Source organism: Bos indicus x Bos taurus, chromosome 15 (genome assembly GCF_003369695.1).
Source record: "Bos indicus x Bos taurus breed Angus x Brahman F1 hybrid chromosome 15, Bos_hybrid_MaternalHap_v2.0, whole genome shotgun sequence".
Classification (NCBI taxonomy): domain Eukaryota; kingdom Metazoa; phylum Chordata; class Mammalia; order Artiodactyla; family Bovidae; genus Bos; species Bos indicus x Bos taurus.
Window position 1 is genome coordinate 22,938,465 of NC_040090.1, and position 21,800 is coordinate 22,960,264.

The window sequence follows — 21,800 nt, forward strand, 5'->3', positions numbered from 1 at the left end:
GCTATTCTTAATTATTTCTAAACCCTAAACTCAACAAACTTCTTTTGCCATAAATATTTCCCTCACAAACAAGTCTCAAACAACAATCCTTGGCCTCAAGCTGCGGCCTATGTGCTCATCCTGGGACATTCTTTGTAAAGATCCTTGAACAAATGTCAATGGTTACTTTATATTCTGGGCACAACTGTAGAAGGCTTTGTGCTTTCTCATGCTTCTCTCAAGCACCTTAACATTCTTTCCAGCCAACTCAACCGAAGAAGGGAAAGAACAAGTCAGAATCACAAGGCCTACCTCCTTCAACCCGGGGCCGTGCCTGCGAGATGAGGAGGGGGTTGGGGCCGTGCCTCCATTTTGCCAGTAACGCCTAACGTGGCTCCTGACATGCAAGGTCATGTGGGTGACAAGGAGACACCACCACTACGTGCTCTGCTGTCTGAACAAACTGAGTAATAGACGTGCAGCGATGAATCACTAGCAGGATTTGAGAAGTAATCTGACTACTCAGTCACTGACCTTGAAGTACACGCGTTACATACTGATTTGAGAGCTTAACAGCTAGCCGGAAGTTCGTACCTCATGGAACTACTCACAGTTAACATACCACAGTAACTGAAATTTGAACTGTTGCTGTTAAGGAACTGGTTTATTTAACTGTATCAGTGCCATGGAAATTTATGGACATGGGAGTTGTACAAACAGAGGACTGCCTATACATTACTTTTTTACATTAACCCAGAAAGGCTCAAAGAGATGACTGCTGAGTAATAAAACAGTCCATCTAAATTGACATCAAATAATTTATCTTAAGGTACCCAAAGGCAGTGTTAGTGCACACTGAGTACATATGTGTGATTTGGCAAAACCAACTTTAACATGTATCTTAGAATTACAGAACTTTAGAAATACAGAAAGGGTCACAATCGGACACCACAAATTATCCAGCATGTTTGTTATGAATTATTTCTCCTCCTTCGATTTCAATTTGCTCATATAGCCACTTTCGATCACAGCGGCATTCGGCACCACATTTGGTAGAACCGCAGGCAGGACAAGCATAGAAACAGCCTAAGCAGTCTTCATCGAGGCAGTCACAGAGGTCCATTCCACTGAAAATCAGGAGACCCTGGCTATCGTAGACCTTACTCTTTGCCGGGATCACCTGTCTGTAATACAAAACACAAGGCAAGTTATACACTTCATGCATATTTCATTTCTGAATATTTAGTTGACAATAGGGTAATAAAAAAAATGTAAGGGAGATAAAATGTTTCGGATTATAGATGAAACTTTGCCAAACTGATACCTGGGTTACCTGACTCAAAGTTACTCTACAATTAACAGTTAACAAACTGCTTGTGAGAAGAAGGCCCTCTCTTGTAAAGGGTTGAAACATATCCAAAGGAATGCAGGCGAAATGTGTCCAAAAATAATAATATAGCTGCTAAAACTATTTATCCCTTACCAAAAAGAAAAGACTAGGTAATAGTGGTGCATTTTATTAGCAACCAATCTCTTTATTGCTTTGTGAACACAGCTTTATTTTTATCACAGTATACCATCCAGCTGTTTTTTATACTGCAATTAATCTGTTTCTTGTTCTTTGACAGACTAGCAAATCTGGCCTCAAAGCACCTAATGACTCAATGGAAAACCTTCACAGATGGAATAATGGCCTGTATAAAAAATAATTCTGGATGATTACACTAACATTGCTTTGTCAATTTGTATTTTAGAAATGCTCAATTAAAAAAATCATATTCTAAACAATTTAGCTTTCTTGTTCGTTCTATTAACTACACCAAAATTATTTCTATTTTGCTATGCTTAGAAGTTCAGTCATGTCTGTCTCTCTCTGACCCCATGGACTGCAGCCCGCCAGGCTCCTCGGTCAATGGGGATTCTCCAGCCAAGAATACTGGAGTGGGTTGCCATGCCCTCCTCCAGGGGATCTTCCCAACCCAGGGATTGAACCCAGGACTCCTGCATTGCAGACAGATTCTTTATCGTCTGAGCCACTAGGGAAGCATAAGTAATCCTTGCTTGAGGACATTCTATATACAAGGACTCTTTCTCTTAGAAAATGTGTCCTAAGTCATTCAGTCATGTCCCGCTCTTTTTCACCCCATGGACTACAGTCTGCCAGGCTCTGTCCACGGGATTCTCCACACAAGAATACTGGAGTGGGTTGCCATGCCCTCCTCCAGATCTCCCCAACTCAAACCCATGTCTCCTGTGGTTCCTGCACTGCAGGCAAATTCTTTACCACTGAACCACCGGGGAAGCCCATTTCTATTTTAGACATTAAAAAATAAAAAACAACCTTGCATTCTCACAAAATTTGTTTTAGTTGCCACCTATAGAGCAGAGACATACAACTGATGTATTAATGCTTTTCAAATAATTATTTTAGTTACAAGAAGTATAGTGTGCTTAAATTATTTTAATTACTGTGCCAAAAAGATTATATAAATGCACTTCATTGAGACTTTCTTAGAAACAAAAAAATTTTTAGAGTGGAAGGGAACACCTTAATTTTCTATGAGACCCTTGGGGGTTCTTACTAATTCCAGATTATCGAATTTAAACTATCTAACCAGAAAACTCAAAACTTGTAAGAGAAAGATAGGAAAACAATGCAGATGTGAGGCAAGCTAACATATGACTTAAACAACACATAGTGTACCTGTCTGAACCAGCTGTTGCATTTTTGGTAAGCCTTCTTTTTTCTCTTTTACCAGTTTCTGGAGCAAATTCAGTTTGCTTTCCTGGATTTGCAAATTGTAATGACCTCAAAGCTTTAGCAGTTCTTCCCTGAATAAAAGTTAACAAATTATTAACTCAAATCTTAATATCAAACCATACACAGATATTTCACTTAACATTAATCCAGATTATTTCTTAGCCGGGAAGACAGTCTGGAATTTGTAAAAAAGAAAGAAAAAAGTTTTAGTGCCCAAATGTAACAAAATTTATACTGGGTCCTGGAGCTATGCCTTTGAGGGGATAACAAAGGAAAAGCACTACATATAATTTAAAATTTTAATTATCTTTTAATGTGGTTTATTAATATAATAGAAAGGAGAAAATTGAGAAAAATATGCCAGCAGCAAGAATTATAAATTGCTTATAAATAGAAAATTTGACAAGTCCTCCTTTGACATACCAGTCCTTGTTCTACACCAGAAAGCTTTATGAAATCTTAAACTGTTCTGATAATGGTTAAATAATCTAAATGTAGGCATGTGAATAAGGAAGAGAGTTATAAGATATTTAATACTTGCAATGTAAAAATGTATGCTTTTTGACAGTAGGGAGTCCTAAAATTAGCCTTGACCATAACAAGAATTCAGAGCTAGACGCAAAGGAAATTCACAAACATCTTAAAAACCCAGATAAGAATGGGATAGTGCCAAAGTCAAAAGAAAGGCTGAAATAAGAAACAATTATTTCAAGTCACAAAGTTCCTTTTAGAGCAGCAGTTTTCAAGTCTTTCATAAAAAAGGGAATTCATTCTGCTGTATTTCAAACTCTTGCTGGCAGGCATAACCCACTGAGTTACTTCTGTATCAGAAAAAGAGCTAAGATTGTTAAGCTCTGGCAATGCCAGAATGTCTGAGCACTAGGAGTTGCCGCTTGAAAGTCTAGGGAATATTATATTATTCTTTCCCCAAGCCAACTCTCTTTACCATACAATCTGGGTTTCCACAAATATTTAGAAAACATCATCTATTTTCACCTCCCCAACTTTACATTCACTGCATTCAAGTCCATCCCTTGATATTCTAGTGGAATTGGTCCCACTATCAGTTCTGGATACCAAAATGCTAGGCTGCTGCTCCAGTCCCAGAGTTGGCCCTCGCGTCTTTGGATTCAACCAACCACAGATTGTAATAGTGCTGTACTGACTGAAAGAAGTCCACATATAAGTGGACCTGCACAGTTCAAACCTGTGTTGTTTAAGGGCCAACTGTAATAAAGTGATATAAATGATTTCTTTATAATTAAATAAAACCCTACATTGTAGAAGTAGCAGAGAAAAAATCGACTCTACATACGTCTGAGTCAGGTTTTCTTTTCTGCCGGTCTTCAGAATCAACATCCACACTTCCATTGATTATCTGTGTACATTTTGGACAAAGCTTCCAACCAGGTACAAGCTGTCTTCCAAATTTTGCACTCAGAAAAGTGGCATCATCTAAATCAATTACATGTAAATTTTTTTTGGCTAGTTTTTTGTGTATGTTAAATGGGTCACAACATGACTTCTGCAAATCCTCAAATCTGTCGATGTAAACTTTTGCATGATGGAAGCAGATTGTATTGTTCCCAGAAAGTGTCATTCCAGTTCTCAACTGAAGTAGAAGCATGTCATTTGATGACAATTCTTGCAAAGTCTTGAAACCTGTATGACGAGTATAATAGGTTTTATGGCACTCATTTGTGGTTCGAAGCTGGACTCCAACTGAACATGGATCCATCATGCTTGATTATAGTAAATTTCCTTTCTGATTTTCACCTAGAGATCACTCTCTAGCAGATCACCCTAGAGAAAAACATTAAAGACAGTCAGATTTGTGCTGCAAAAATTTTATCTGAGAAGCTGAAAAAGCATTTGAGAAAATGCAAGGCCTGCATAATAAAAAGAAAACTCTTAGCAAGCAAGGAATAGAAAGACATTTACCAAAAGCCTACAAAAACATAAGAAAGCAATCATGGCAAGTGTGACTATAGTAAATATGTCAATTCTACAGGAATTTATCTATAAATTCAGTATGATTCTAAACCAAATTTCACCAGGTATTCCACAAATCCCCCACCACCCAGAATTTAGGAAGCTGGTCTATGGAAGTGTAAAGGTTCAAGAAAGCCAAGATAATCTTGAAGGAAATCAAAATAAGAAATTTATTTACTATAAAGCTATTATCATTAGAACAATGTGTGGGATCTCTCAGGTATCACTGTTAGGGTAGAATTATTTACTATTAGATAAAATACAGGATGCTCAGTTAAATTTGAATTTTAGATAATGCATAAACAATTTAAACTATATCACAAATATTGCTAAAAAGTCATTTGTTGCTTCTCTGAAGTTAAAATTTAACTGGGTTTCCTCCTATGTTTTATTTGCTAAACTTGGCAGCCTCATTTACCGTGCCTTCCCTCTCCCCATCTTCTAGTACATAGAGATCTTTCTTTGGTGCCAGTTCCACATTATCTCCCACCTCTTCTGTGCTGTTAAAAGAAAGCTGAACTACCACCGATGAACAAATTACAGGACCTCCTCAGGTAAAAATTAAAGTGCCCCGTCTGAAAGAAGACAAGACCAGTTGCAGTACAAAAAGTATTTTTCACACTGCTTAAAGCTCAATGGCATACTGGAACCATTCACTTGAGTGAAACTGTCATGATAAAAGTGTACACACCTGAATCAAAGCAGTTTTACATTCAAACACTGCTTTAAAAAATGAAAAAGAAAAAGTTTAGCTCAAGAAGCACAAAATTTCAGGCATTGATTTCAGTGGCTGCTGCCTGCTTTCTAACACCTACCCCCTCTGGTTACTCCTCCCCTGTAGTAACTCCCAATGTTCTCCCTTCTCTTCCCCTCCCTTAGGCTAAGATTCTAATATGAGTTCTCAGAATTTGTTTCCAAGCAACTGTTTCTTCTGCTCACTTAGGCCTGTGCTCTGGCAATGTCACCCACAATTAGTATTTTTTTTTCCTTCAAGTGGTAGTCTAGTAGCCTCATGTTGTTCTCTTCACTTGCTGCTGCTACTGCTAAGTCACTTCAGCCGTGTCCAACTCTGTGCGACCCCACAGATGGCAGCCCACCAGGCTCCCCCGTCCCTGGGATTCTCCATGCAAGAACACTGGAGTGGGCTGCCATTTCCTTCTCCAATGCATGAAAGTGAAAAGTGAAAGTGAAGTCACTCAGTCGTGTCCAACTCTTTGCAACCCCAAGGACTGCAGCCCACCAGGCTCCTCCGCCCATGGGATTTTCCAGGCAAGAGTACTGGAGTGGGGCGCCACTGCCTTCTCCTCACTTGCAGCATGGTGCTATGTTTGCCAAGGCTTCCCAAGTGACACGAGTGGTAAAGAACCTGCCCACCAATACAGTAGACATAAGAGAAATGGGTTCCATCCCTGGGTTGGGACGATCCCCTGGCAGAGTGCATGGCAACCCACTCCAGTATTCTTGCCTGGAGAATACCGTGGACAGAGGAGCCCGTCGGGCTAGCACCCATAGGGTGGCAAAGAGTCAGACACGACTGAAGTGAATGAGCACAACACAGCACAATGTCTTCCTTAAATACATTACTATTTATTGTCCATGAACTAGTACTAGCATCAGCAGGGAACTTATGAGAAAAGAGAGATCTCAGTGGGCTCAGTGAATTAGAATCTCATTCAAAAAATAAATCCCCAGATGATACATAAGCACATTACAGTTTGAGATGCACTACTATAGATAATTCAATTAACAGAACATTCACCAAGCATCTTCTATATTTACAGAATACACCAAAAAAGAGTAAGAAACACATACAGACATGCACTTGCCTTCTAGGAAGTCTGATACTTAAGGGAAGATTATTTGAGAGGGGGAGAGGGAGCTGTAAATTTCATGAACTAGATTTGGAGAAAAATACCTGGCTTCAGTGGAAAACTGCACTGTTGAAAGTACAACCTTCAGGTTGTCACATTCTGATTACATAAGAGCTCTGCATCTTTCGCTGCCTTTGAGCTATTTTACACCTGACAACTGTATGTAACTAACAGCAATGCAGAACAATTCTTGTCCATATTCTGGTAAATTCTGTTAGAGGTACAACTGACTCCCCTGGCCCACTGTGGAAGAAGACAGTTTTGCCTCTACTTGCTCATTTATTTCAATATTCCTGATCAATAAATGTGTCTGTTCTATCACTTGAACTGGTTATAACATTTTACCAATCCCCTTGTTAATAAGGAAAATAAAAACCAGGCACTACTGATTTTATACCAGTGTCACAGTCACAATTTTACTTCCTCCCTCTTTTTTTTTTAATGGAAAATACATTAAACATAGAAAAGTTTAATTTGCTCCAGCCAAGTCACTTAGACCAGCACAATATCTAGTATTTCTCACAGAAGGAAAAAAAAAACAAAAACCAGCTTCTTATGGGACTGGATGTAAACCATATACCAAATAAGCCCTAAACGTGTTCATTTAGACCTGATTACTTTAGATTGGTTTTCCACCCTCCCCTCCCTACCCCTCTTTCAGGAAAATTTCACTATGGTACAAGTGAGATCGGTCTGTAAGTACTTTCAAACTACACTGAGTGATGTAGGATTATTAATTCCTGAATGTCAATGAGTATCCTAAGGCCTTCCTATATAAATGTTCCAATGAACTTTATTTGTACATTTTCCACTTCAAATAGAAAAATGCCTTTTAACAAGTTAAATTTTACCTGAGACCTGTACTACTGGTTCTTGAACAGGCCTGCCTAAAGAAACCCTCCTACTCTCTGTATGGCTTCTGTAAGACTCAAGAACATCCCACTGTTTACCTATGACCAGAACAAAGGACCTCCAAATCCCCATTGTCTCATTTATAAATTTGTGAGTAATTAGCTGAATTGCTTGCTGAAATAATCAACTGGAACAAAATTGGAAAAATATAGCTAACCATATTTTAAGTTTCTCTCCTTCCTCTAGGCCCCTGAACTTTGGTATAACCTCGGCCAGAGCCAGCAAGGAATCCCTCCAGAGAAAAAGCTGGCCTCAGGCTAAAACAATCTGGGATCTACAATCAGACCAAGCAGTTCTGTTCCAAGCACTGTTTACTCCTCCCTTGAGAAGCTGGTAAATCTTTTGGTCAGAGAATTCTTTCCACTGCAATAATCTCTTTTCCCCTCTGGCAATAATGCTTTCAATAAAGTCTCTCCCTACTAACTCCGGATTTTATTATTTGACCCTTTAGACCCTTTCTTTAAAAAGTTCTGCATTCTCAATTTTCTCTTGCTTTAGAACTGCCAATACTTTCTAAACAGAGTAACTAAACAGAGTATGTTTTGTGATTCTAAGATTAACTTTCAATATTTTTATAGCACTCCCAGAAGAGTGGAGAGAGAAAGAAGTAAATATAGATTTGTTAGACTTCATTCTTCTATACCTGAGGTAGTAAACACAAGTACTGGATATTTGCTCCTCATATGATGTGAACACTGACAGCTCAGGGAATACGCCTTTTTAAAAAACTGAGGTATTGACACATTATATTAGTTTCAGATGAAACAATGCAGTATTTGTACATATTGCAAAATGATCCACACAGTAAGTTTAGTTAATATCTGTCACCACAGTTAGAAATTTCTCTCTCTTTGATGAGAACTTTTAAAGTCTACTCCCTCAGCAGCTTTTAAATATGCAGTACAGAATTACTAGTTAGTCATCCAGCTGGACGTCACCCCACTACTTATTTACAGCTGGAGTCTGGACGCTCTGACCCCCTTTTCACCCACTTTGCCCACCCTGACTCTTCGCAATGGCCATTTCCAATCTGTTCTTTTAATCTACCAGTTTGGTTTTTAAACTTAAATTATCTTTGCTAGATTCCCTGAAGTAAGTTTTAAGCATTTTCTCTTGCTATCCATTACCCAACTCTAAGGTAGGTAGGGTAGGTGCACTGAAGAAGTGGCCTCAAACAAGGCCACAATGCTAGCAGGTTTTCCTAATCCCATGAGCTCTAGGACCCGATCACAGGCCTCCTACGGGGGTTAAAGCAGCACCATCACAATCATCACTACCACTAACACAGCAGAGGGACACGGGAAATAATTAGGGAACTCATTGTTTTCTTCCCCGAACTATAGGGGAGATATGACAATACGTTCCAATGTGCCAAGTTCCCTAATACAGCCTGTGCTTTGTTACCACTCTTGAAGTTAGTAGGAAAAAAATCACATTAAGAGGAACTTTAACCAAACAAAAAACTTAAATGTATTTTTAGGTCAACTTTTAAGAATCTTTCCCTTTCATGAAAAATGTCTTTTTTCAGTATAGGGACAATTTATAAGGCATTTTCCCATTTATCTTTTATTTAATAAAATAATAATAATAATTCCATTCACCCCTCCTATGCAAATCAGCAGTTTCAGGCCTGGGTGCGTGCACACCGGAGAGTGCACACACACGTCATGCCTCTTGCAACTGTCAACTTTTTGTGCCCATTATCCTCAAATACTACCTATAGGACATGTGAATGGGTACCAAGAGAAGGGTTAAATGGCTAAGTGAAATAGTCTTAAATCTCAAGACCCAGGCACCATAAAGTAAACTTCAGACAATAACACAGTCCACAGTATCCAGTCAAAGATGACAGTGTAGAAGACCCTGAACTTATCTCTTCACATGAACATGCTGAATTTGTACCTACATACAGATCAATTCCTGCTGAAGAAATACTGAGGGCTGCAGAGCAAGTGATAGAGGGATCACACAGGATGGGTAAAAGAGACAGAGACATGGTGTCGACGGGAAACCCATCCCCCACAACGGTCTTCAGCAGGGAGAAATATCATTGAGGAGCCTGTACACAGACTTGCCCATCCTGGGACAGAGCAAAAAAGCAGCTGTTTCAAGGGCACCTACACTATCATGAAGGGAATCCATTTACTAACCCTAAAGAGCCTGCCAAATGATCAGAGAACTTCTGAAACTGTAGCTGCAGTCTAAGGTACCAGGGAGACATGCGGGTTTGATCCCTGGGTCAGGAAGATCCCCTGGAAGAGGGCATGGCAACCCACTCCAGTGTTTTTGCGTGCAGTATCCTATGGACAGAGGAGCCTGGCGGGCTATAGTCCACAGGGTTGCACAGAGTCCGACACGACTGAAGTGACTTAGCACGCATGCTTGGGAATTTATATATATATATGTGCACACACACGTTATTATTATATGTCAATATATATGAACCTATGGTAACCACAAACCTACAACAGATACACAAAAACCAGAAAGAAATCCAAAAGTAACACTGAAAAAATAAATCATCAAACCACTAGAGGAGAGACCAAGAGAAGAACTACAAAAACAACCAGAAACAATCAACAGAACGGCAATAGGTACATGGAAAAGGTCAGTTTTCATTCCAATCCCTAAAAAAGGCAATGCCAAAGAATGTTCAAACTGTCGCACAATTGTACTCATCTCACACGCTAGCAAAGTAATGCTCAAAATTCTACAAGCCAGGATTCAACAATACATGAACCCTGAACTTCCAGATTTCAAGCTGGTTGTAGAAAAGGCAGAGGAACCAGAGATCAAATTGCCAACATCTGCTGTATCATCGAAAAAGCAAGAGAGTTCCCGAAAAACATCTATTTCTGCTTTACTGACTATGCCAAAGCCTCTGACTGTGTGGATCACAATAAACCGTGGAAAATTCTTTAAGAGATGGGAATACCAGAGCACATGACCTGCCTCCTCAGAAATCTGTATGCAGGTCAGGAAGCAACAGTTAGAACTGGACACGGAATAACAGACTGGTTCCAAATAGAAAAAGGAGTATGTCAAGGCTGTATATTGCTACACTGCTTATTTAACTTATATGCACAGTACATCATGAGAAACGCTGGGCTAGAGGAAGCACAAGCTGGAATCAAGATTGCTGAGAGAAATAGCAATAACCTCAGATATGCAGATGACACCACCCTTACGGCAGAAAGTGAAGAAGAACTGAAGAGCCTCTTGATGAAAGTGAAAGAAAAGAGTGAAAAATTTGGCTTAAGGCTCAACATTCAGAAAACGAAGATCATGGCATCTGGTCCCATCACTTCATGGCAAACAGATGGGAAAACTGTGAGAGACTTTATTTTCTTGGGCTCCAAAATCACTGCAGATGGAACCTGCAGCCATGAAATTAAAAGATGCTTCCTCCTTGGAAGGACAGTTATGACCAACCTAGAAAGCATATTAAGAAGTAGAGACATTACTTTGTCAACAAAGGTCCGTCTAGTCAAGGCTATGGTTTTTCCAGTAGTCATGTATGGATGTGAGAGTTGGACTATAAATAAAGCTGAGCCCCGAAGAATCGATGCTTTTGAAGTGTGGTGTTGGAGAAGATTCTTGAGATTCCCTTGGACTGCAAAGAGATACAACCAGTCCATCCTAAAGGAGATCAGTCCTGAGTGTTCATTGGAAGAACTGATGCTGAAGCTGCAACTCCAAAACTTTGGCCACCTAATTCAAAGAACTGACTCATGTGAAAAGACCTTGATGCTGGGAAAGACTGAAGGAGGGAGGAGAAGGGGACGACAGAGGATGAGATAGTTGGATGGCATCACTGACTCAATAGACATGAGTATGGTAAACTCTGGGAGTTGGTGATGGACAGGGAGGCCTGCTATGCTGCAGTTCATGGGGTCACAAAGCGTTGGACTCGAATGAGTGACTGAACTAACTGCACTGAACACACATACCTATCAATAATCACTTTAAATGTAAGGAGATGAAATGAACCACATAGGGGTGGGGTGACTGGATTAAAACAATAAGTCCCATCTATATATTGCACAATAATGTTCCCCTGGTGGCTCAGGTGGTAAAGATTCTGCCTATAATGTGAGAGACCCAGGTTCAACCCATGGGTCTGGAAGATCCCCTGAAGGAAATGGCAACCCACTCCAGGATTCTTGTCTGGGAAATCCCACGGACAAAGGAGCCTGGCAGACTACAGTCCAAGGGGTCGCAAAAAGTTGGAGACGACTAACACTTTATTGCAAGAACGACTAAGACTTTGATATACTGCACAGTGCTCGTATTGGGAACAACTCAGCAAACCTTTCAGGTCTCTAAACTCCATTTGTGATTTGTATCTATTCCTAGGGTCCTTAAAGGTCAAAGAGAACAGAATACTTCAAATTCAACAACTGAGGGATGGTTTACAGACCAAGACGAATGAGTAAAGCTCTCTTTATTTTACCTGAATTCTGGATGTGGTCAAAACTGTCAAGCACTACTAACTACTCCTGGAGATGAACAATACTTTAACTTTTTAACAGTACTTCAGTTTTTTAAAACAGATTAACAGTACTTAATACTACTTATAATACTATGGAGAAGGAAAGGGCAACCTACTCCAGTATTCTTGCCTGGGAAATCCCATGAACAGAGGAGCCTGGCAGGCTACAGTCCATGGGGTTGCGTAAGAGTCAGACAAGACTTAGGGACTGAACAACAACCACAATTAACTTAATACTCAATATAGATGTTGGGTAAGTGATTGTGACCTTGAATTGTAAGCTAATGTGTGGAAAACACTCACCTCTTCCTAGAAAACAAACGTCTGGACACTTAGCATGGCATTATTTGTTCAAACATCATACACTGCAGGTCAAACTACACTACCTGAAAATTTCTGTTACATTTTAAGTCTTCATATTGGGGCTTCCCTGGTGGCTCAGCTGGTAAAGAATCCTCCTGCAATGCAGGAGACCTGGGTTCCATCCCTGGGTTGGGAAGATCCCTGGAAGAAGGCGGACATGATTGCACGACTCTCACTTTCACTGTTCTCTATGCTCGGAAAGCCAGGCAATGCTAATTAATCCTTCAAGACTGTGCCCATATTCATCTTTCTGGCATGCCTTACCCAAATTCTATTGTTACAGATCCTTTTTCCTCTGTTTGAAACTTTGCCTCTATTACTTCTCAGCTGTTGGAAGACAGGAGCTATATGGTGTTATTTTCTATATCACTTAAGTAAAAAGAAGAAGGAAGTTCAGGGACTTCCCTTTTTATAGCACTCATCACTGGCTTTCTTCTTTCCTGTTAGTTTTTTCCATTACATACTAAGCTCCATGAGGGCCAGGAATCATCTGGGTCCTGTTACAGCTGTAGCTTCTTTCGAATGAATCCATGTTCCTCAAACTGCCAGAATCTCACACGGAGAAGGCTGAATCGCCCCCAAATCAGTATAACCAGATGCTCAGGATCCTGCAACTATCCCAATTTCAATCCTGTGGTCACAAGCACAGTGATGGCATTCCTCCCACACACCCTTCCCCAGGGGCTTCTTCTCATTGGAGCAGTAGTTTAAAGTCCTTAACACTTTCTTTGTTGAGTTAGTCACATCCAGACTCTTTTGAGACCCTGTGGACTGTAGCTCAACAGACTCCTCTGTCTGGAATTTTCCAGGCAAGACTACTGGAGTGGGTTGCCATTTTCTTCTCCAAGGGATCCTTCCAACCCAGAGACCAACCTGCATCTCCTGCATTGGCGGGCGGTTTCTACCACTGAGCCATCTGCCAAGCAACAGTTTCTTTAGCCTGATTAGAATCCCAACCTTCCTTCCTTCCAAAAACTGAGCCTGGGAATACCTACTCCACTATCACGCAACTTAAAAGTCTCATCTTTTATATTTTTCAATAAATGATTCCCCTCTGGGAAACTAAAACATTTTAGGAATGACAAAGTATGGGAAGTCTTGCTAAGAACAAGACTATAAAGGTAAAAGTATTGTTTTAAAAAGTGAAAGTCGCTTAGTCGTGTCAGACTCTCTGCGACCCCATTGAGTATAGAGCCCATAGAATTCTCCAAGCCAGAATATTGGAGTGGGTAGCCCTTCCCTTTTCCAGGGGATCTTCCCAACCAGGGATCCAACCGGGGTTTCCCGCACTGCTGGAGGATTCTTTACCAGCTGAGCCACAAGGGAAGCCGAAGAATACTGGAGAGGGTAGCCTATCCCTTCTCCAGGGGATCTTCCCGACCCAGGAATCGAACCGGGGTCTCCTGCATTGCATGCATAACTACCCTACTTTTCACCAGCTATTTGAGAATGTTGTAAGCCACCAGATCCAGCGTATGAGCCCCTATTTATGTTCATGCTACCGGGATGGAGAAAAGAATACTATTCGACCTCCAGCCTCAACCAAACAGCTAGGACTAGGAAGGTTCTGATTTAAAAAATAAAACCCAAAGAGCAGTGGATGGGGTTCTAAGCCACAAAAGCTCTCCTCTAAATAAGACAAACCTTAAGTCAAAATTAGGACGGCTCCAGGTCTCCCCAAGAGAGGCGACAACCCGCGGAGTAGACAGGAACCGTGCTTGACTTCGACACAAGGGGCCGCAGATCGACCGGAGGGAGAGGGGGTCGCTGGAGGGCCGCAGGCCGCGGAAGGCCCCAAGAACGCAGCTGAAAATTCCCCTCACGTGTCCAACGTGCTCCCCCTCCTCTGCTTTGGGACCCTCCCTCAGCCGGCCCGAGCCCCGCTCCCACCCAGGAACGCGTCTCCACGCCCCAGACCCTCCCCTCTATCCCCTGTTTACCTTTAGCTCGAGCTCTCCACCGACCCAGTGCGCACCATAACCGCCGCCTCTGAGAATGTCCTGGGTACGCGCTTTTCAACACTTCCTGGAGTTTACCACCGAGAGAACGGCGAGGGAGGCTAGAGAGGCTCAGCGCTACCATAAAGAGAGGCCCTGAAGAAGTCTAGAGGGGAACAGAGCTTGGCGGCCTCCGGGGCGGAAAGGGCGGGGCGGCATGAATTGGCGAATGATTCAAGGTGAGGCAATAGTTGCTTCAGATGCTGACGGAATTTTTTTTTTTTTCCTTTGACATTAGGGAATTGTGCCTAGGGTCAACTTTACCAAGATGCAAGTTCCGCTAACTTGAGTTGTGTTCGCGAGTTTCTACGTCTGTGCGTGACGCAGAATCTTTGCACCTCAAGCCTCCTAATCCCTGAAGAAGTGAATGAATTCAAAACACCTTAAGAAGGCCCTCTGTATGAGGTCTCCCATTTTATGATTTACTTAATTCAAGCGAAATATATTCCAAAATGCATCCCCTTTGTTATAAACTATAAGAATGTGTGTGCTCACTGGCTCAGTCGTGTCCGACTCTTTGTGACTCGGTGAACTGTAACCTGCTGGCCCCTCTGTCCATGGGATTCTTCAGGCGAGGATACTGGAGTGGGTTCCCATTTCTCCTCCAGGGGCTTTTCCTGAACGAAGGATCGAACCCTTATTCCTTCTGTCTCTTTACCACTAGCGCCACCTGGGAATCCCATTATAAACTATGAGAATAGCTGTTTATTACTTCGAGTGAAATAGGAGGCCTCCCAGGCGGCGCTAATGGTAAAGAACCCGCCTACTAATGCAGGAGACATAAAAGACGTGGGTTCGATCCCTGAGTTAGGAAGATCGCCTGGAAAAGGCATGGCAACCCGCTCGAGTGTTCTTGCCTGGAGAATCCCATCGACAGAGGAGTCTGGTGGGGTACGGTCCGTTGGGTCGGAAAGGGTTGGACAGGACTGAAGGGATGAAGCATGCACGCTTCGTGTAGGAACCAGGAAGACACTTGCAAATTTTCTGAGGAGAACAAAAAGTGTTGTCTTTCTTGTATCCTTATTGTCTGTACCAATTAGGAGCTCATTAATTTTTAAAGCCTGGCTTGGAGAATTTTGAGCATTACTTTGCTAGCGTGTGAGATGAGTGCAATTATGAGGTAGTTTGAACATTTCTTTGGCATTGCCTTCCTTTGGGATTGGAATGAAAACTGACCTTTTCCAGTCCTGTGGCCACTGCTGAGTTTTCCAAATTTGCTGGCATATTGAGTGCAGCACTTTCACAGCATCATCTTTCAGGATTTGAAATAGCTCAACTGAAATTCCATCACCTCCACTAGCTTTGTTCGTAGTGATGCTTTCTAAGGCCCACTTGACTTCACATTCCAGGATGTCTGGCTCTAGGTGAGTGATCACAGCATTGTGGTTATCTGGGTCATGATGATCTTTTTTTTAAAGTTCTTCTGTGTATTCTTGCCATCTCTTCTTCATATCTTCTGCTTCTGTTAGGTCCATACCATTTCTGTTCTTTATTGAGCCCATCTTTGCATGAAATGTTCCCTTGGTATTTCTAATTTTCTTGAAGAGATCTCTAGTCTTTCCCATTCTATTGTTTTCCTCTATTTCTTGGCATTGATCACTGAAGACTGATGCTGAAACTGAAACTCCAATACTTTGGCCACCTGATGGGAAGAACTGACTCACTGGAAGAGACAATGATGCTGGAAAAGATTGAAGGCGGGAGGAGAAGGAGACGACAGAGAATGAGATGGTTGGATGGCATCACCAACTCGATGGACATGAGTTTGAGTAAGCTCCGAGTGTTGGTGATGGACAGGGAAGCCTGGCGTGCTGCAGCCCATGTGGTTTCAGAGAGTTGAGCTACTGAACTGAAGTGAATTTTTAAAGCAGATTTATTCACCTGGAATTTTTGAGGGCCCTCCATCTCTTAGCTAAGGGGCTAAGCCTTCAAATATTTTCAGGTAGGGGTAGGAGGACCCCCGTCCCACCCTGCCCTGCCTCACTAACTAGCCTATAAGGCAAACGTGGAGAAAAAGAGAGAAAGCAAGGCAGTCAGGCAGAGAAAGATTTATTATAGGAAGAAAGAAGAAAGAGACTGGCCTTAGAGAAAAACCAGTGCCCTCTTTTTAAAGCCAATGCTTCTTATACCCTAGTGATGGGAAATTGTGCCCCAGAGGGAGGGGGCCTCAGTTTATCTTTAGTCAGCCGCTGGGGTCTTGTGGTCATGTAGTTGAAGGAGTCTCACTGTTGGGGTCGTCAGGTAGTCTTGAGAAACTGGTACCAGCAGGGAAAAACAGGATATTGCCATACGGGAGAAACAGAATGCCCACTAGGGCAATGTGGCCACTATGACTTTATTCCTTGTTTGTCAGGTCACCACAATGGGCCATATTTTAACTATTCGCTATGAGCCCCTTGTGAACCCTAACACAGCTGAGTGAAAAACTGGGTCAGGGAAATAAGAGCCACCAAAGCCAAAATGTTCTTGATTGTTGTTCTAGTTGCTAAGTCTTGTCCCACTCTTTGGTGACCCCATGGACTCTAGCCCACCAGGCTCCTCTGTCCATGGGATTATCCCAGCAAGAATACTGGAGTGGGTTGCCATTTCCTTCTCCAGGAGATTTTCTGGATCCAGGGATGAAACCCTTAGCTCCTGCCACATGTCCTGTATTACAGGCAGATTTTTTTTTTTTTTACTACTCAGCCACCAAGGAACACCTACTGTCGGTTGTTTTCTGCAGTGAATCTATTGTTCTTCCTAACACCTCCTTAGTTTTCTGAATTTGAGCTTCAAGCCAACTTTTTCACTCTCCTCTTTCATTTTCATCAAGAGGCTTTTTAGTTCCTCTTCACTTTCTGCCATAAGGGTGGTGTCATCTACATATCTGAGGTTATTGATATTTCTCCTGGCAATCTTGATTCCAGCTTGTGCTTCTTCCAGCCCAGCGTTTCTCATGATGTACTCTGCATATAAGTTAAATAAGCAGGTGACAATATACAGCCTTGACGTACTCCTTTTCCTATTTGGAACCAGTCTGTTGTTCCATGTCCAGTTCTAACTGTGGCTTCCTGACCTGCATACAAGTTTCTCAAGAGGCAGATCAGGTGGTCTGGTATTCCCATCTCTTTCAGACTTTTCCACAGTTTATTGTGATCCACACAGTCAAAGGCTTTGGCATAGTCAATAAAGCAGAAGTCAATGTTTTTCTGGAACTGTCTTGCTTTTTCGATGATCCAGCGGATGTTGGCAATTTGATCTCTGGTTCCTCTGCCTTTTCTAAAACCAGCTTGAACATCTGGAAGTTCATAGTTCATGTATTGATGAAGCCTGGGTGTTCATTGGAGGCACTGATGCTGAATCTGAAACTCCAATACTTTGGCCACCTCATGTGAAGAGTTGACTCATTTGAAAAGACCCTGATGCTGGGAGGGATTGGGGGCAGGAGGAGAAGGGGACGACAGAGGATGAGATGGCTAGATGGCATCACCGACTCAGTGGACATGAGTTTGAGTAAGCTCCGGGAGTTGGTGATGGACAGGGAGGCCTAGCGTGCTACAATTCATGGGGCTGCAAAGAGTTGGACATGACTGAGCAACTGAACTTAACTGAACTGAACACCTCCTTACTGCTTTGAAGCTAAGCAGGATTTTGCCACTCCCTGATTTACACCAATCTTGGAAACTAAGAATGGGAGAAAGGCAAGAACAATGGGTAACCTCCTCAACTGTGTCTGTAGGTCAGTAGTTCTTTTAGTAGTTACTTTGCTAAGTAACTTAGCACTTTGCTAAGTTATAATGAGAAAAAAAGGATGAAATTTTATTCCTGTTCTCAAAGAGCTCATACACTAATGAGACAGAAGGATAAATAGCTAAAACCACAACTGTAGAAACAAAAGGATATCAAGAGGATAAAATGAGAGGTTCTAAAGCAAGAGTATTCTGGAAGGAGATTAAAGCCTGAATTAAGTATCCAGCAAAAAGCAAGGGGAAAGATTTGGGATAAATTGACACGCTTAGACTATGGTGCAGGCAAGTGGAAGGGCGGCGTCAGCTGAGTTATGAGTTATACAGTGTTCATGTGTTTGCCACATCAGCCTTTGCCACTGATGATATGCTTATGAGGGCTGGGGTTAAGGTCACAGCAGGGAGGCCCACAGGTGGAAAGTCCTTTGGGGTAATGGCACACACCTGCTCTGTTTGTTGTTTAGTTGCTTAGTCATGTCTGACTCTTTGCAACCCTATGGACTGTAGCATGCCAGGTTCCTCTCTCTGTCCATGGGATTTCCCAGGCAAAAATACTGCTGTGGGTTGTTATTTCTTTCTGCAGGGGGCTTCTTGACCCAGGGATCAAACCCGCGTCTGCTGCATTGGCAGGCAGATCTTTACTACTGAGCGACCAGGGAAGCCCAGTAGCAGTGGATGCTGTGACTAAACATGACATAAGATCATGAATGTAAAATTCATAGCAGTGTGCACCATGGTAAAAAACTGCCACTCTAATGACACTTTCATTAATGGAAATAGAACCTAAGTTGGTTCATTTTGCTAATTACTATCAATTCTGAAAAGAACTAGTGGGAAGAAACTAAGCTGCTAGATTATCTGTGCATATGGTTTGCCATGTGCTTTGCATTCTCTAGGCTTCAGGTTCATAGTGGATCACATCCAGGTAACTCTGGGGTTAACCCACTTCCACCATGTGTGCTCTGTTGGATAGATAAAGGGAAACATGCTTGGTCACAACCAGAGCTTACTAATTAGCCTGAGGAGCAGACATGTGTTTTATTTGCATTTCTTGGATAGCACATGTATGAGACCATACTAAGTATTGCCTGTGGATGACTGATTTAGGGGTGACATAGCTGTCATCCTAGAGATGGCATAATTATTCATATCTTTGTTTTTCCATTCCTATTTGACTGTAAGTGATGCTCTGTTCCATATTTTTTATTTATTTTAAGTTTGGTATGCCTTATAGTTTACTAACTTACTATGTATATTTAACACAATTCTGTCTATGTTTCACAAAGTACATGCTTACTCATATTCTATATATAAAACATTCTAGGAGTTTTGCTTTTATCTTTTAAAATGCTAGTGTACTTAACACTTCTGACTAACACTTTTTCTAACTTTCATCCATCTTTCAGACAACTGCAAGGAATTCAGTATAGCTGGGGGTAGGAAGCTGGCGAGGTAAGTAGAGGAAAGATAATACCATTTTTAAGCTACATTAGAGATAACTAGTGGCACCCCACTCCAGTACTTCTGCCTGGAAAATCCCATGGACAGAGGAGCCTGGTGGCTGCAGTCCATGGGGTCACTAAGAGTCAGACACGACTGAGCGACTTCACTTTCACTCTTTACTTTCATGCATTGGAGAAGGAAATGGCAACCCACTCCAGTGTTCTTGCCTGGAGAATCCCAGGGACAGGGGAGCCTGGTGGGCTGCTGTCTCTGGGGTCACACAGAGTCGGACACGACTGGAGGGACTTAGCAGCAGCAGCAGCAGCAGAGATAACTAGATTTTATACTGGAGAAAACTAAAACTGTAAGGACTGTGAAGAATAGGGAAGAGGTATTGTCCTGGGTGGGGCTTCCTTGGTGACTCAGACAGTAAGGAATCTGCCTCCAGTGGAGACCTGGGTTCAGTCCCTGGGTTGGGAAGATTCCCTATAGAAGGAAATTGCTATCCACTCCAGTTTTCTTGCCTAAAGAATTCCATGGACAGAGGAGGGCTACAGTCCATGGGGTCACAAAGAATCAGGCACAACTGAATAACTAATACGTTCACTTCTTCACTTCACCATCCTGGGTGGGAGGTTCAGGTGGGATCTCTTGCCCTAATACAGGTGATTAATAGTAAGGACATCGTTTAACTAAGGCAATGGCTCTGTGGAGTGAGAGGTGATTCCTTTGCCTTCAAGACATTTAGTAATGTCTGGAGACATTTTTGGTTATTCCAACTAGAGGGTGCTATTGATAATCTAGTGGGATGAGGACATGGAAACTGATAAACACCCTACAGTGCACAAGAAAACCCATCACAGCAAAGAATCTGGCTCAAAATTGCAGTGTTGCCAAGATTGAGAAACCTTGAACTAAGGGAATTAAGAAAGTGTAGAAAGGATAGAAGTTAAGCAAGCAGATTTGGTTGGGTTTTGTAACAGATATGTATGTATATGTGAGGAGGAAGGTAGTATGCAAAAAGAACCACACATTAGGGAAAACATGAAGCATTAATATGAAATGGGTCCCAAATTTGGGGTGAGATGACCTAGCACCCCAAAAGAGATTATGGAATATGAACAAGGATGGATTCTTAGTCATTATTTTCCTCCTCCTCCTCTTTTCCTTTTGTAAGCTTTCATATTGAATTTTGACATGTCAGACAGGAATACACAAGTCATAGCTTGATGAATTTTTATATCTGAATAACCACTACCCAGGTCAGGAAATTCCACTATCTCAGAAGATTTTTTAAGCCCCCACCCCTAGTTGTTGTCATATGTTGCCAAAGGAAATGAGCATTCCAAAACTTTTACCACAGACTAGTTTTACCTGTTTTTGGAATTGTACTGAATGTATGCTTTTGTGTCTGTCTTCCATGATACAACATTATATCCATCTCTATTGTTGTAGCAGTAGTTATTTGTCATTGTTGAATCATATTTCTGTTACATGAAGGTGAGAAACTTTTATTTTATCCATTTCATGGTGGATGTGCATTGGATTGATCTTATCTGTGGCTTTTACAAATGATGCTGCCGTGCACTTTCTGTCTTTTGTTATGCACATATTCTGCACTTTGCATGAACATGTGTAGTGGACATATAGTGAAAAGTGGAATTGTTGGATCATAGGCAGTGTGTATGTTCAGTCTGAGTGGATACTGCCCAAGAGTTTTAAAAGGTTGTTGCTGAACCACACAAAGACTCTGGGATTCTTGGCCTCCGGAGGAGAAGAATTCAATCTGGGGCCAGAGACGAGGCTTGATAACTCAGAGCTTTTGTGTAATAAAGTTTTATTAAAGTATAAAGGAGATAGAGAAAGCTTCTGAGATAGGCATCAGAAGGGGGCAGAAAGAGTACCCCCTTGCTAGTATTAGCAATGGAGTTATATACTCTCCAATGAATCCAAAGAATGTCTGGACGTTGTAAAGACCTCACCAGACCTTCTCCCATAATTTACATTTTAAGATAACAGGATTAGCCAGAAAATTTAATCCAGAGACTGTCCTCAGGCAAGATACATTCTTGTTATATAATCCATGTAAAGGCCAGACCTACTCCCATAGTTTACATTTTAAGATAACAGGATTAGCCAGAAGGTTTAATCCAGAGGCTGTTCTCAGGCAGGATACATTATTGTTAAATGATCCTAAGGAATGTAGAGGGAAAAAAGTTTGTCCTTTCTTCCTCCTTGAGAATTCCAGACCCCTCTCTCCTTGGG

General features: G+C 41.7%; 1 protein-coding gene across 1 annotated transcript; it reads right to left on the bottom strand.

Annotated features, from left to right (window-relative positions):
• Nucleotides 1–622: 622 nt before the first annotated feature.
• On the bottom strand, nt 623–14,405 carry ARL14EP (ADP ribosylation factor like GTPase 14 effector protein). The gene is made up of 4 exons (XM_027562774.1): nt 14,311–14,405; nt 4,056–4,543; nt 2,684–2,811; nt 623–1,163 (listed from the first exon to the last, which is right to left on the bottom strand). The coding sequence occupies exons 2-4, from the start codon at nt 4,479–4,481 to the stop codon at nt 935–937; spliced, it is 783 nt and encodes a 260-aa protein (XP_027418575.1). The 5' UTR covers nt 4,482–4,543; nt 14,311–14,405; the 3' UTR covers nt 623–934.
• Between the last annotated feature and the right edge of the window lie 7,395 nt (nt 14,406–21,800).